Source organism: Lepus europaeus, chromosome 4 (genome assembly GCF_033115175.1).
Source record: "Lepus europaeus isolate LE1 chromosome 4, mLepTim1.pri, whole genome shotgun sequence".
NCBI classification, from domain to species: Eukaryota; Metazoa; Chordata; class Mammalia; order Lagomorpha; family Leporidae; genus Lepus; species Lepus europaeus.
The window spans coordinates 48,886,239-48,901,749 of record NC_084830.1 but is presented as its reverse complement, the minus strand read 5'-3'; the positions used below and the strand labels follow the sequence as shown (position 1 = coordinate 48,901,749).

The 15,511-nt window shown below is 39.9% G+C and overlaps 1 protein-coding gene across 2 annotated transcripts in view; it reads right to left on the bottom strand.

The window, feature by feature from the left end:
- Positions 1 to 597: 597 nt before the first annotated feature.
- The window catches only part of CDH17 (cadherin 17), a 78,096-nt gene continuing 63,182 nt past the window's right edge, over positions 598 to 15,511 (bottom strand). For both annotated transcript variants that reach the window (XM_062189503.1, XM_062189504.1), the window contains 5 exons: positions 15,096 to 15,226; positions 12,930 to 13,169; positions 3,228 to 3,344; positions 2,978 to 3,091; positions 598 to 1,346 (listed from right to left, as the gene is read on the bottom strand). In XM_062189503.1, the coding sequence (XP_062045487.1) occupies positions 1,246 to 1,346; positions 2,978 to 3,091; positions 3,228 to 3,344; positions 12,930 to 13,169; positions 15,096 to 15,226 (703 nt within the window). In that variant the 3' untranslated portion in view covers positions 598 to 1,245. The remainder of the gene's footprint in view (positions 1,347 to 2,977; positions 3,092 to 3,227; positions 3,345 to 12,929; positions 13,170 to 15,095; positions 15,227 to 15,511) is intronic.

Sequence of the window (15,511 nt, the reverse complement as noted above, 5' to 3'; positions counted from 1 at the left end):
GTGTGAAAAGTCAGGTTAGAGTTTGAAGCACAGTATAATAGAAGAAAGTGATCCTGAGCACTTCAAAACGGACTCTGGGCATTTACTTATTTTGCCTTTTAAAAATATAGATCATAAAGAAGATTTGTGAAAAATCCAGCCCTTAGCCTGCTTGAACATCCTTCACAGTTGGGTTCATCATGATTTAAATTCCATGTTCAAATCAGGAGCCGGAGGATAGCTCCAAGTCCAGAAATGCTTTGACATTTCTAAGGTTCTTGGGTTTAAAACTTCTGGTATACTTCCCTCAAACACCTGGATCCATTATCAAGGAATTTTATTTTACTGTGGGGCTCTCCACATGTGCTAATTCTACAGGGGAGGCAGTTTTGATAAATAGTAGGTAACCTTTGTTAGGCAGTCCAGCCCCTAAACAGATGAAAAGAACCAGAAAACACAGCCAGAGAGACTGATCAGGGCCATAAAAACCACCCCAACCAACGTTTATTCTTGACTTTTGTCACTGCTCCTTTCATGCTTCCTCATTTTCTTCCACATGTTAAATATATAATAACCAAAGTTTTATTAATACACAAATAGAGAAGACACGTGCAGCATATAGCATGATGGGTAGTGAGTAGACTTGAGCCACCTGTTGACTCCAGCACCGGGGTTTGAGAGGGAGGCCTCTGTGGAAACAATAACTTTGTTCCATACATCCCCAATCCCCAAGTTGATGAACTTCAGTCAAAGAGCACCCATTAGCCATGCGGGGTTAAAGACAGTTAATAACAACACAGAAGAGTTCCTGTTGGTACTAAGGGACAAGGATGCTCTTTTATTTTTTTCTCCTGAGACCGCTCTTTTTTCTCTGACAAATGTTATAAATTCAGTGAGCTCTACCAAAGGAGATATTGATGAAGGGAACACAGGTTGGAATGAGAAAAAGCATAAACGGAATCCAGGAAGTTCTGTAGTAGACAACTGATAAATCTTCTTGATGAAGAAAAAGAATGTACAGGGAATTTAATCAGCGCATCCTTCCCCAAAGGAGAAAGCCATATACATTTCTGGTTTGGGAGTTTGCAGAAGGGAAAAATGTTAATGTCCATGGCTCATGAAACATTAGTAGTATAAAATTAAATGGCAAGAAGGAATATCTGTAAAAAAACATTATACGTGCTGGATGAAAAGTAAAATTATGAGACTAACTGCTATGTTATTGAAATAGCACTTGATATTTCCACTTAAACATTGCTTTCAAAATCAGCTTCTCAGGGGTCTGGCTTCAGGTGCCTGAGCATTCTCAACATTATCTTTGCTGTTATTCTTCTTCATGCGGATAAACACGACTGCTAAAATTATCCCTAAAAGAGAGAAGCCAAGGTCAAATTGATGGAATCTTAAAATGTACTGTCACATTCATTGCTGAAGCAGTATCTTGGTAGGAAAAAGTGACTCATGTAACTTCGTTTTGTTTGTAGTTAAACGAAGTCTCATTGTCTTAATGAATGAGGGACTCGGGCACTGGCTTTTTTGGATAAGTAAGTATACCACTGTAACTATGAGTGTGCATCAAGTTCAAAATCATTCCTAACCTGGGTCTAAGTGTCTTACAGAGCTCCTGAACATATAGACCCTCAGTAAATATTGATGCCTGTCCTTCTTCCCCTTCCTTATGGATCCAGGCTATGCTACTGAGTAGAAAACCTAAAATACCTAAGCTTTCTGGTTTCTCCCATCTCAGCAGTAAATATGTATTGTCAGTCAGGGCCCACTGTGAAAAAAGAGGGTTCTTCAATTCGTTTGTTTTAAAGAAATGAGTCTGTCAGTAGGTTTACAGGAAGGATCATGGCAGAAAAGGCTATGTGCTCAAATTCATTCAGAATTTTGCAATAATTCATTCCCTGTTTTGAAAAGAATGGGGTCTGAAACTTAAAATCCTATTGTTTCTATATATCCCCCAAATCATGCAATCTTTACTAGTGGTAATATTATGAAATTAAATGGATAAGAAAATTGGTCCAGAAATTCAATCCATTCAAGATGGGAGAAAAAATGCAGTAAGAAAAAGCATAGAAGTAGAGCTCCATTGGTATGAAAGGTACACAGTAGTGCACAGAGAGACACGATGGTACCATGCACATGTTAGGGTGGGTCACGGCCATGTCATAAGGACTTTGTACTTAAGAATATAACGAAATAAGATCCCTGTTAGACCCATAATCAAGAGTTCACATTGGCAGGTTAAGGTTAGAAAAGGCCAGGGGTAGAGAACAATCAGGAATATTTACAATTATCCCAGTTCTTCATTCAAGAGAGAAAGGACATGAAACTGTGCTCATGAATCAATGGAATATATATTTCTAATACATTTGTTTTGAAGACAACAGTTGAAAGAGGGTAGTTACTGTGGTGAGCACTGAGTTGTTTCTAGGGGAAAGAAGGAGAGAGCCAGTGTGAGACAGAAGAGGGGACTCTGCTTTGTGGCCAGGGGCCATAGCAGTCAAGGCTGTGATACAGTACAGTTATTCTGGGTCATAAAGAACAGGGTCCCCAGTCAGAAGATACACAAAGGGAAGATCCACAGCATTTCAGGTACATTAGCATTTCCATGGGAAAGCTAATGTGTCTCTATTGCAACAATGACAAACACTGTAAGATCTGGGTATGTCTTAGCCATTGCTTTTTGCAAGCATGGGGCCTGACACATAGCAGGGGCACAGCTACTGCATTCCTCTCCCATCATGAAAGTTTGCTAACCAGACATAAAACAGACCATAAAATAAACTTATACTTGAAAGCTTTTCCTGTTTCCTAAACTAACCAATGATGCAGTGATAGGTAGAGGGTGGTACTAATGCACTGTCTTCCAGCCCGGAAAATTTGATGTGGTCAACTCGGGCACTAGGCAAGAATATAAACCACCAGTGGACGTCTGAGCAGCCACCAGACCAGCACAGGACAGCAATCCTTAACTGTGAGAAGTTATACTCACCAATGATCAGAAAGGTGGTCAGGAGGATTCCAACTGCCATGCCCACAGTGGGTATCCCCGACTGTTTAGCTACTGGCCGGAAACACCTTTCTTCCACACATGAGCAGAAACTAACTGAAAAGCAGAACAGTGTTTGGTAGAACAAATGTTCAAGTGAAAAGTTGTAGCATCCCAAGTCAAACACAAGAATTCCTTCTAACTGCTCATGCTGACAGATACGATCCTAAGTTGCCCGTGGCTAAATACCTACCTGGTAAAGTGACAGTCCCTTCCAAGGGTGGCCGGCCCCCATCATTGATGCGAACTGAGATGTTATAAACCCTCTCCTCAAACTTTGTGTGCTTTGTAGAGAGTCTGGCATGGGTACCTACCAAAACAGAGCAAAATGAATGTCAGGAAAATGCAGCTTCGGACCCCTGGGTGGGCAGGAAGAAAGCTCATCCTTGCATGATATACTCAGGTTGCCTGGGAGGTATCACCTATATCCCTCCACAAGTATCTTCTCATAGTGGAAAAAGAGCTAAATCTTACCATAAGTTACAAATTCATGAGTTCTTTGTAGAAATGGATTCTAAGTACAGCTGGTCCTCATGACTTCCAATAGTTATGCTGGGTTATTACAGGGTTAGGTTACTGTGAGCTGCTACTCACATTTTCATCAACCGATCCATACATCACCTCATTTTCTGTGTATTTTTAATAATAATGTTGACTCAATATTAAACTCACAGCCAACAGGACTGGAATTCATGCCCGAGCAAAGCTTATTTAAATGTTGTATTTTTTTATAGGGCATACATCATAGCCTCTTGCACATGGGGATAACTAGACTATAGCCCCGTGTTTTGGAGCCATTTTAAACAACACAATCACAAGCATGCAGAACACTGGGTAAAAAGAACCTCTGTTAAAAGAATGACAGCTGAAACAAAAAGGCAGAGTGTCATGTTGGTCAATCTCAGCAGGGAACTTTTGTGTCTGGTAAATCAGATTTTCACTATCCATTAGTGTCCATAATGCTAAAAGCACTTTTAAGTATTGATCTTTGGATTATAAATTTTACTAAGTACTTGAATTTGCAAATATAAAATGTAATTAATAAGGATTGACTGCAAAACAATATAGCATGGGATTTGCAGAATACAGGACAGAACATCTGTAGACTAAATCCTGAGTCTCAAATCTGCCTCTGGTTAGTTTTATAACCTTGGGAAAATTATAACATCTGTATGCCTGAGAATCCCTTCCACTGCCAAAACAGGGAATGCATAATGTTCTACCTGGTTTCCAACATTTTTACTTCCTTTTTTTTTTTTTTTTACCAGAAAATTAGTGCAAGGTAACACAAAATTTCAAATTTCTGAAGATAATCTTGATCTTGTTGCAATTCTTTTTTTGTACCATTCCCAAATTTTCCAGAACTGAGAAGAGGTTTGTATACCTAAAGATCATTGTGGCAGACATTTCCAGTCCTTGCCCAGATTTACCATCCTACCAAAAACAACCAAAATAGGTGAAACCACTGGATTTTAGACAATGAAGGACAAGGATCCCTGAAAGCAAATGATAGAAGTCCTACAACTGGCCCAGCTTACTACACAGGGAGAACACCCAGGTCATAGTGCATGGAGAGGAAACCCAGGCCAAGCCCAGTGATGTCCCTAAGTGGAGGCAATGGAGCTGGAATAAGAGTAGATCAGGACAACTAAAAGTTCACAAAGAAGAGTTCAAAACAGAGGGAGAGTGAGCTATGGAAAGTGGCTAAGGGGACCCCTCCTCCCAACTTGCCCCCAGTCTTTATTTTTTAAATTTATTTATTTGAAAAGCAAAGAGAGGGGACATCTTCCCTCTGCTGGTTCACTCCCTAAAGGGCTGGACCAGACCAGACCCAGGAGCCTGGAACTCCATCTTGGTCATCCACGTGAGTGGCAAGTGCCCAAGGACTTGAGCCATCTCCTGCTTTTCCCACGTCATTAGCAGGGAGTTGGATTGGTAGTGAAAGAAGCCAGGTCTTGAATTGGTGTTCACAGGGGCTGTCGGTATCACAGGCTGTAGCTTAACCTGCTGTGTCGCCATAGTGCCAATGAGAATGTGTATATATGAAAACTACCCATAAGTGGGGAAAGCAGCCCCCAACAAGACTAGAGAGAACAATCTTTGGAATCATGAAGGACCAGGAATAGCCTCTGTTCCCAAGAGCCACAGTAGAAACATCTCAGAATTGCTGGGGCAGGGGGTACAGCACACCAAAGGTTTTTACTTTAGCACATAGGAAAAAATGAGCCCTTAAATAAATATTGCTCTGATCTTGTCTAACAAAATATAACTGCATTTCAGAATTGGGCTCAAAAAGGTTTCTGGGAATACAAAAATTTTGGCATCCAATATCTGGCATTTAACACTTTTTTAAAAAGCCAGACATGCAATGAAAGAGGAAAATATAATCCTAACAAAGAAAACTCAACCAATGGCAACCTACCCAGAAATGACACAGGGCAAGTACAAGAAAGCAGTTAAAAATATCTCATATATTCAAGAAGTGAGAAGATTGACAGACATGGAAGATATGAAGACCCAAATCTATAAGGTTTGATTATGACAAATTGGACACATACGAAGGAGAATCAATGAGTCTGAGACAACCTCAAGTAGCCTTATGTATATGTGACTGGAACCCTGGAAGGCAGGACAGTTGCCATGTGTATTTGGCCGGGCAGGAGTGGGACAGATAACATAAGAGCTAATGTTTTTTTCTGAAAACTCTAAACCCTCAGACTCAAGATGAGCAAACCTGAGGAATGAGAAAAATGAACAAAACTATAGCAAGGAACATAATTATCAAATTAGAGATAGAATGTTTTTAAGGCATTCAGAGGAAAACAGATACATATTCAAGAGAACAAAGAAGAAATATTACAAACCAGAACACAATGGAAAAATACCTTTAAAGTCTGAATAAATTTAAAAGTATCCCAGTCTCAAGTTCTCTGGCCATGAAAGAATAAAATTAGAGACCATAAAGACACAGAAAATAATTCCCCAAATATTTGGAAACCAAATCACACACTTATAAGTAACCCATGAGTCAAATGTAAAGGAAAATAATAGTGTTTTGAACTAATGAGAATGCAAACACATCAAACTTTGTGGAACATAGCTAAATTAACAACTAAGATATAAATTTCCAGCACCAAATACTTATATAAAAGGTATCAAATTTATTCCTTCAACTTTCACCTTAAAAAAAGAGAATAAAACACAACCTGAGAAGAATAAAGGAAATAATAAAGATCTGATAAGTGGAATACAAAACAGAAAATCAAACAAAAAGCTGGTTCTTCAAGAATTATTAATAAGATTAATAAACTGGCTAGATTTATGAGGAGAAACCTATAATTTGACAATATAATGAGGTAGTATAACTATGTATCTGCAGATAACAAAAGGATAAAAATAACATGCCAATAAATTAGGCAAATATAATGAAATAGACATTATTTGAAAGATAATTAACAAGTTCAACCAAGAATAAGTAACTAGAATATCTATATCTATTAAAGAAACTGAATTTGTGATTAAAACTTCTCCCACAAAAAAATTCTAGGCTGAAATGGCTTCGCTGGTAATTCTCTCAAACTTTAAGGAGGAGATAATACCAATTTTACACAAACTCTTCCAGATCACTTAAGAGGTGGAACACTTCCTGAGTCAATCTACTAGTCCAGCAGCACTCTAACAAAAAAGACATTATAGACCATAACCTCCATAAATATAAATGCAAAAATGCTTACAATTGTAGCAGTTTGTTTATTTTTGACAGTCAGAGAGAGAGAGAGAAAGGTCTTCCTTCCGTTGGTTCACCTCCAAATGGCTGTTACGGCTGGCGCGCTGCGCTGATCCGAAGCCAGGAGCCAGGTGCTTCCTCCTGGTCTCCCATGCGGGTGCAGGGCCCAAGCACTTGGGCCATCCTCCACTGCCTTCCCGGGCTACAGCAGGGAGCTGCACTGGAAGAGGAGCAACCGGGACAGGATCTGGCACCCTAACCGGGCCTAGAACCCAGGGTGCCGGTGCCTCAGGCAGAGGATTAGCCTAGTGAGTCATGGCGCCGGCCCAGCAGTTTATTTTAAAATAACAATATTTCATCACTAACTGGGCTTTATCCCGGAAGTGGATGGCTGGTTTGAGATTCAAAAGTAGAACAATGTAATTCATCAATTAACAGACAAAAATGCACAAACCAACCATAAAGTTATCTCATTAAGTGCAAAAAAAAAGCACTTTAAATAGTATACTATCCATTCCTAACTTAGAAAAAAACTCTCAGAAATAGAAGGAAAATGTTAGTTAATATCATAATTTAATGGTGAAAAAAAATTTTCCCCCTAAGATCATGAGAAAGTAAAATTTCTGTTCTCACATGTCTATTTACATTAGACTAAATATTTTAGCCAATAATGTGGAAAAATAAACTCGCCAGTATTCAGACAACATGATTGTCTATGTAGAAAGATCTAAGGAATCTAAAATAAGTGATGTCAGCAAGATTATAGAATACAAGACCAATAGCCACAAGTCATCAGTTACAGTGTCATTCTAGAAATATTTAGAAATTTTAAGATAGCATCAAATATATGAAATGCTGAGGACAAGCTTTATATGAACTATAATGAAAACGCCATTGCGGCCATTTGGGGAGTGAACCAGCAGATGGAAGACCTTTCTCTCCCTCTGCCTCTCAAGTAGATTAAAATATAGATAAAAAGTGAGCCACAGTAATTAAGATCATATGGTTTGGGCTGGCATTGTAGCACAGCAGGTTAAGCCACCTCCTGTGATACAGGCATCCCATATGAGTACCAATTCAAGTCCAGACTGCTTCACTTCTGATCCATTTCCCTGTTAATCAGCCTGAGAAAGCAGAGGAAGATGGCCCAAGTACTGGACTCCATACCACCCACACGGGAGACCTAGATAGAGTTCCAGGCTCCTGGCTTTGGCCTGACCCAGCCCCAGCCATTTGGGGAGTAAACCAGCAGATGGAAGAAATCTAACTCTGCATTTTGAATAAGTTAAACACAGAAAAAAAAAGATTTTAAGACATTTATTTTTTTGAAAGAGAGAGATCTTTCATCTGCTGATTCACTCCCCAGATGGCTGCAGTGGCGGGAACCATGCCAATCCAAAGCCAAGAGCTTCTTCTGGGTCTCCCACGTGGGTGCAGGGGCCCAAGGACTTGGGCCATCTTCTACTGCTTTCCCAGGCCATAGCAGAGAGCTGGATGGGAAGTGGAGCAGCTGGGACTAGAACCCGCGCCCATATCAGATGCTGGCACTGCAGGCAGAAGCCCCAGTAAAATCTTCAAAAAAAAAAATCATATGGGATTAAACAGAAGAGAAAGTTTAGAAATAGTACATATACATATATATATATATATATATATATATATATATGTGTGTGTGTGTGTGTGTGTGTGTGTGGTCACTTGATTTTTATAAGGTCAACAATATAATGTGAAAAGGACAATGTTTGAAATTAATGGCATTGGAACAATTAGATATATTAAAAGCAATGTACTGGGGCCAGCGCTGTGGTGTAGTGGGTAAAGCTGCTGCCTGCAGTGCCGGCATCTCATATGGGTGCTAGTTTGAGTCCTGGCTGCTCCACTTCCGATCCAGCTCGCTCTGAGCCAGGTGCAGTAGTACTGTACCCCGGCCAGCATCCCCAGGGTCTGACATTGGGAAGCTAGCCCACCTCAGCAACAGGCAATGGCAGGGTGAGCACTGACCCAGCGCCCAGGCTGCATTAGACTTGGTGGTCTGAGGGCTCCCAATGCAATCTAGCATCTTGGCATTTTTAGACACAGGACAAGGAGTCCGAGCCTGCCACAGGTCCAGGAAGTAGCTTGTAAGATGGACTACCCCTTTTTAGGTACTTCTCTAGTTCATACAATACTTCAACTGTAGATGTGGGACAAACTTACTTTTGGAAGTATTGTTAAGACCAAGTAAAAACACATCAACAGCAAACCTGGGGGCAAGCCACAACTTACGGTGATATCTAGTACTAAAATAACAGAAACATCCATAGGCTCAGAGAAATTTCTGGGACAATCATTAAGTAAAACTGAAAGTAGATCTTTGTAAAAATCAAGAGTGGGAATGGGAGAAGGAAGAGGAAGTGTTTCGACATGGGCAGGAGAGAGGGTAGAGTGGGAAGTATCACTATGTTCCTAAATCTATATATATGAAATACATGAAGCTTGTATAGCTTATAAATTTTTTTCAAAATATATTAGATTTGGTTTTTATTGTAGAGCACACGTATCAGGGCAAAGTGCTGCATACACAACTACAAATCATTTTTTGGGAAAAAAAAAAGCTATAAAAAAATAAAACTGCAACTGCTTTAGTTATGCAGTCCTGACTTGAGGAATCCATGCTGGCAAAGGAGTCTAGGACAGCCACTGTCACTATAATGGATCCTTCACTGCTCAGACAATGCTGTACACCAAGAAGCATCAGAAATTTCCAGGGAACCATGGCCTCACCTGAAGAGTGAAAGAAGGTACCAGAAACTAACCATCTAGGAATTTAAACCCACAAATGCCCACATGAATATTTCAAAATAGCTGTTTTAAAGAAATTCAATAAAACTTGAGAGCATACAGGAATTCTTCAATATTCTAGTAGATTTGACAGGTAGAAGTAATTAAGTAAGTCAAGCAGAAATCCTTAAGATGAAAAGTACACTAAGTGAAATCTGAAAATGCAACAGAAGGCATCAGTAGCAGAGTAGAGCAAGCAAAAGAAAGAATTGTAAGCTTGAAAATAAGCTATTTGAAAATACACAATGAAGGAGAAAAAAGAAGGAATGAAGAAAGCTCATGGGAAATATGAGATAGCATGAAAAGAGCAAATATTCAAGTTATTGAGATCCAAGGCAGATTTGGCAATACCAAATGGGTCGAAAGCATATTCAATATTAAAACTTCCAAAACCTGGAGAAAGATACAAGGATCCAGGCACAGGACAGTCAAAGGTCACCAGTCAGATTCAATCCGACTACATCCACCCCCCCCCCAAGACATATTATAATCAAGTCCTCCAATGATAAAGATTAAGAAGGGATTCTCAGAGATGCAAGAGAAAAGAAGCAAATAGCACCATAAAGGGTATCAATTTGCCTGAATGCAGATTTATCAGCAAAAACCTTATAAACAAGAAGGAATGAGAAGAGACTTTCATAGCACTGAAGGGAAAAAAATTGTCAACCAAGAATACTGAATCTAGAAGTTTCCTTCAGATATGAGGAAGACATAAAGATACTCCCTGACAAACAAAAGCTGAGAGAATTTATCTCCACTGGACCTGTTCTTCAAACTGCAAAGAGAGAGGTTAACAAATAAGAAAATATCAGAAGGTAGAGAAGTCATAGGTAACAGTAACTATTACAAACAAATTCAGAAGGCTCTAACATTGTAAACATGGTATATAAACCATTTATACCTTTAATATGAATACTAAAAAATCACTAAGATGTTAAAAGACAAGCAATATTGAAAGAGATCAAATGCAACATTATAAAATTTAAAATGTAGGGAGGAATGGATCACAAATGTACACATCTTTATTAGGATTTCTTATCATTGTTTTTTGTCTTTTTGCCTGTATCTATAATCAATATTAAGTTATCATTTCAAGATGCTTCGTTATAGCTAGAGAAATATTTTTGGTAAACCTCCTGATAACTATAAAACAATAACCTTAACACATTTACCAAAAATCATAGTATACACTTAGAGGAAATCATTCAACCACAAAGGAAGAGTGTAAAAGAAAGAAGGGAACTACAATCAAAATATAAAACAAGTATCAAATTGCAGTACTAAAACCTCACATATCAGTAAGTGGCACAGCAGTCGAAGGCAGCCACTGTGACTACTGCATCCCATACTGGAGTGCCTGGTTGAAACAGCTGCTCTACTTCTGACCCAACTTTCTTTGAATGCCCCTGGGAAGGCAGCAGAGGATGGTCCAAGTACTTGGGCCCTTCCCACGCATGGGAGACCCAGATGGAGTTCCTGTCTCCTGGTTTGTGAGCATTTGGGGCATGAATTAGCAGATGAAGGATATCTCTCTTTCTCTCACTCTGACCTCTCCCTGCCATTCAAAAAAATGAGTAAATAAATCTTAAAGACACAGGATGACTGAATGGATTAAAAATTGGACCCAAATATTTGATACTTATAAGAAATGTACTTTACCTTTAAGGACACACATATACTGAAAGTAAAAGCATGGAGCAAGATACTCCATGCAAATGGAGCCCAAAAGAAAGCAGGAGTAGCCATACTTCTGATACAAATAGATTTTAAATCAAAAGCAGCAAAAAAAGAGAAAAGGTCATAAAATAATAAAGGTTCAATCCAGCAAGGAGAAATAAGAATTGTAAACATATATACACTCAATATTAGAGCATACAAATATATAAGGCAAATATTAATGGGTCTAAAGGGAATTATAGACTCCAATACAGTAATATCAGGGGAGTTTAACACCTCACCTTCAGAAATAGATCATCTGGACAGAAATTGAAACAAAGAAACACAGTTAAAGTGTGTACCTTATATCAACTGGACCTAACATATCCACAGAACTTTTCTTCAACCAGCTGCAGGATATACGGTCTTCTAAACAGCACATGGAATATTTTCCAGGATAGATTATATAGTAGGTCACAGAGTAAGTCTCAACAAATTTAAAGGAATAGAAATCATATCAAGTACCATTTCTGATCATAATACAATAAAATTAGAAATCAATAACAACAGTAACCTTGGAAACAACACAATTACATGATAGCTAACCAACTTACTCTTGAACAGTCAATGGTCTAGAAAGAAATCAAGTGGAAATTTTTAAAAATGAATGAAAATGAAAATACAACTTACCAAAAGCTATGAGATATAGTAAAAGCAACACTAAGAGGGAAGTTTTTAACAATCAATGCCTGCATCAAAAAAAAAAAACAAAACCCAAAAAGTTCTCAAACAATTTATCAGTGCACTTCAAGGAACTAGAAAAACAAGAATAAACCAAATCCAAAATTGGTAGAGGGGAAGAGATAATAAAAGAATACAAGTAAACGACAATAAAGACTTAAAAAATAAATACAAAGCAATGAATTGAACAACTGGTTCTTGGAAAACATAAACCAAATTGACCCCTAGCTAGACTAACCAAGAAAAAAGATTCAAATACGTAGAATGATAGGTGAACATGGTGGCATTACAACAAATACCATAGAAATACTTCATCCCAGGGGCTCTACTTTCAATCCAGCTCCCTGCTGATGGCCTGGGAAAGCAGTGGAAGATGAACCAAGCCCTTGCACTCACATGGGAGACCTGGAAGAAGCTCCTGGCTTCCAATCAGCTCACCTCCAGCCATTGCGGCCATTTGGGGAGTGAACCAGTGGATAGAAGATCTCTCTCTCTCTCCCTGTCCCTCAAATAAATAAATCTTAAAAAATTCAAAACTAATAAAAACCATGCCCATATTTCAAAACTTGCATACCAAAATCTCTATTTCCCACCACCTTTTTAAAGTACCTTTACATATAAATATATCAATTCTTATAAAACTGTTAATTATATCTTCAAAGTCCTTTTTAAAAATGATGATGAAGTCTGTTTTTAGCATTCATTGGAAATCCTGCAAATGACCCTCAGTTATCTAAGCCAAGGGGCCCCTGTGCAGTTACAATCCCTCCTCCCTCCAAAGCTGGGGACTTTGTCGCCTTGGAAACCTTCCCTAGGAGAGTTTGCAAAGCATGACCTCCTTTCCTGGAACAGGGAAGCAAGCTAAAGCTCTGTGTTGAGTTCTGCAAACCCCCAGGGCAAATAAGTTCATCGTCCATCATGGTTTTTCCAGATGTAGTTTTGACAACTCACCATTGATTCTGGAAACTTCCCAGTCCGTTTTTAGGCTTTCACTGCCAAGGGAAAATGTGAACTGGTGACCCCGGAATGACAGCTGATCATCATCAGTGGCCTCGAAAATGAGACTTCCAGGTGCACTGAGGGGATGGCAGAAGAACAAGCCTGTGTATTCCTTGGCGAGCCGCGGGGGGTTGTCATTCACATCCTGAAGGATCAGTAGGAAATCCGCCGTGGAGCTCAAGGAGGACCTGCCTGAGGAATTGAATGATTGAAACCTGGTGTCAGCCTGCTCCCTTTCCCCTTAGATTGAGGTAGTACAAAGAAGACAAGCTTGAATCATTGCTGGTTTAAAAGCCTTAGTAACAGTACCTAATATCTATGTGCTAATATTTTCCATACATCACATCAAAACAACTCCGATGTACATTTACAGACGACAATGCTGAGGCTCAAGAAGTGTGTGTGACTTGCCCAGGGTCACCCAGCTACTGAGTAGTAGACAGGTTTCTAATCCAGGAGGTCTAATCCTAGCACTCACACCTTTAGACAACAGTAAAGAATTACACGAATGGTATGTACTATGCTATAGTGTTGAAAAATATGGGTTCTGCCGCATGGTCAGTTGGTAACTGTGCAATCTTGGAAGTTTTTCGATTTCTCAGTGCCTGGGTTTCCTTGCCCATAAAATATGTTCAGTGACGGTGCCTGCCCTGTAGTGTGGTCTAAGGAGTAAGTTACTACACTAAGTGCTTACTAGGGGGCTGTCAGCAAATTGTAAGCGCTGCTGTTTTCCAGTATCTGTTACAGACTGTTTCTGTACTTTCTGATGGACCTGCTTCCGTTCCAGTGAAACCTGCTTTCTTGCTTTTCTTGTCCACTGTCTTCTGTGTCCTGCCTACACCTAACTCAAGGAAGAAAAAAAACCATTGCGCTCTTGAAGTCATTTCATTTATTCACATTATTTCATTGCCGACAACTGAAACTTAGCAGAACAGGGTGTTAGACCCCGATTTTGATCTGTGAAATTTCTAAAAATGCAAGAAACCCTCAGGGCGCATCCAAAGAGAAGTGTTGATCCCCGTGGGATGATGTAGGGGAGTGCATGGCATAAAGGCTCAGCCAGAAATCTGCTGCTGATGAACCGGGAGCTTTTAAATCGAGAGTTAATGTACACAGCGCGACAGTGGAATGCACTCGGAGCAAGCGACAGAGACGGGCAGCCTGTGGCTGACGCCCCGCTGGAAGGCCCGTCCACTTACACCCAGGCCGCCCAGAGTCGGCGCACGGTCTGCCCTTCCACCACTGGGCCTTCATCTCACAACAGGACTTCTGTTTTTCTGAATCGTGTCATGTGCAGGGACTGGCTTAATGGTTTCTGTCTCTGTTCCTCTTCCTGGGCCTCCCATTTTCAGAGCTTATTTTGGGGATCTGCAAACTTTATTTAGCAATAATTTGCTCAAACTTTTTTTTTTTTTTTTGGTAAATCAAGCAGACATATCACTGCTAAGCATACTATTCCTGTGAGTTTATTTTTAATTTTAAAAACTCCCTGCAACTCCAAGTTCAAAGCCTGGGGGAGACTTAGTATTTCCACAACCGACTTTAAGGGGATGCAAGGGTTCTAAAGAGTGCACGGATGGCTCAGACATCCTGTGGTTAACTGTAGAATAGTGTTTCCTTTCCAAAGTTCTCCCTATTTTACAAAAACACAAATATAGTTTCACCCAAATCTCCTGCAGTCCCAGGATTTCTATTCTGCAAGCTCCAGCAAAGTGGATAACATGGCACCAAGCCTTTTCTGTTACGAACAGGATGCCACCTGAGGAGCTGTAAGTTGAGGCTAGAGGATCAAGTAGTGGTCTAGATCAATAGGGCACTGATTTGACCTTGCTCCCAGGAGAAACCCATACCCCACAGCCCCTCTGAAAGAAGGGAGGTGATTCAGCCAGAAATGCAGGAACTTTCCTAGAAAAAGCTGTAGCCCCTATAGGACACCACAGAGCAGGGGGCATCCCTGTAGCCTGCCTGGAAGAAGCTCTGTTTAGGGGCACATCTTCAATAATAACAAGAAGGCAGGGACACTCCCCTACACACTTGTATCCTCCTCGTCCTTCCACCTTGATGACATTTGCACCATCCCACTTCCTGATAATCGATTTTCTTTTTCTTTTTGCTTACCTTTTTCCGTGGCCACTACTTGTACCTGATACACACTCTCAGCTTCTCTGTCCAGCGGAGCCACAGTAAAGATATCCCCGGTGGTGGAGTCGATTCTAAGCCAGCCTCTCTTGTCGTTTCTCAGTGAATAACTTCATAAAGTAAAAACAGTGGAAAAGAAGCCCACGTTACTTTCCATGAAAACGTTGAGGATAGTTCATGCATCAACGTAGTATTCTATCATCAGCATTCACAACATATTCAAACAATCACTCTTTCATTGAATGCTTTATTTGCATAGCATCTGTCTTCATCTGACGTGTTTGACTGGTTTTGTTAGGAAAGGTCCAGTCACAAACTCTGGAAGAAAAGTTAAGCTTCTCTGGCAATTAGAGAACTCAAAACAAGCTAGAAGTAGCATTCAAACCCTCCTCGCA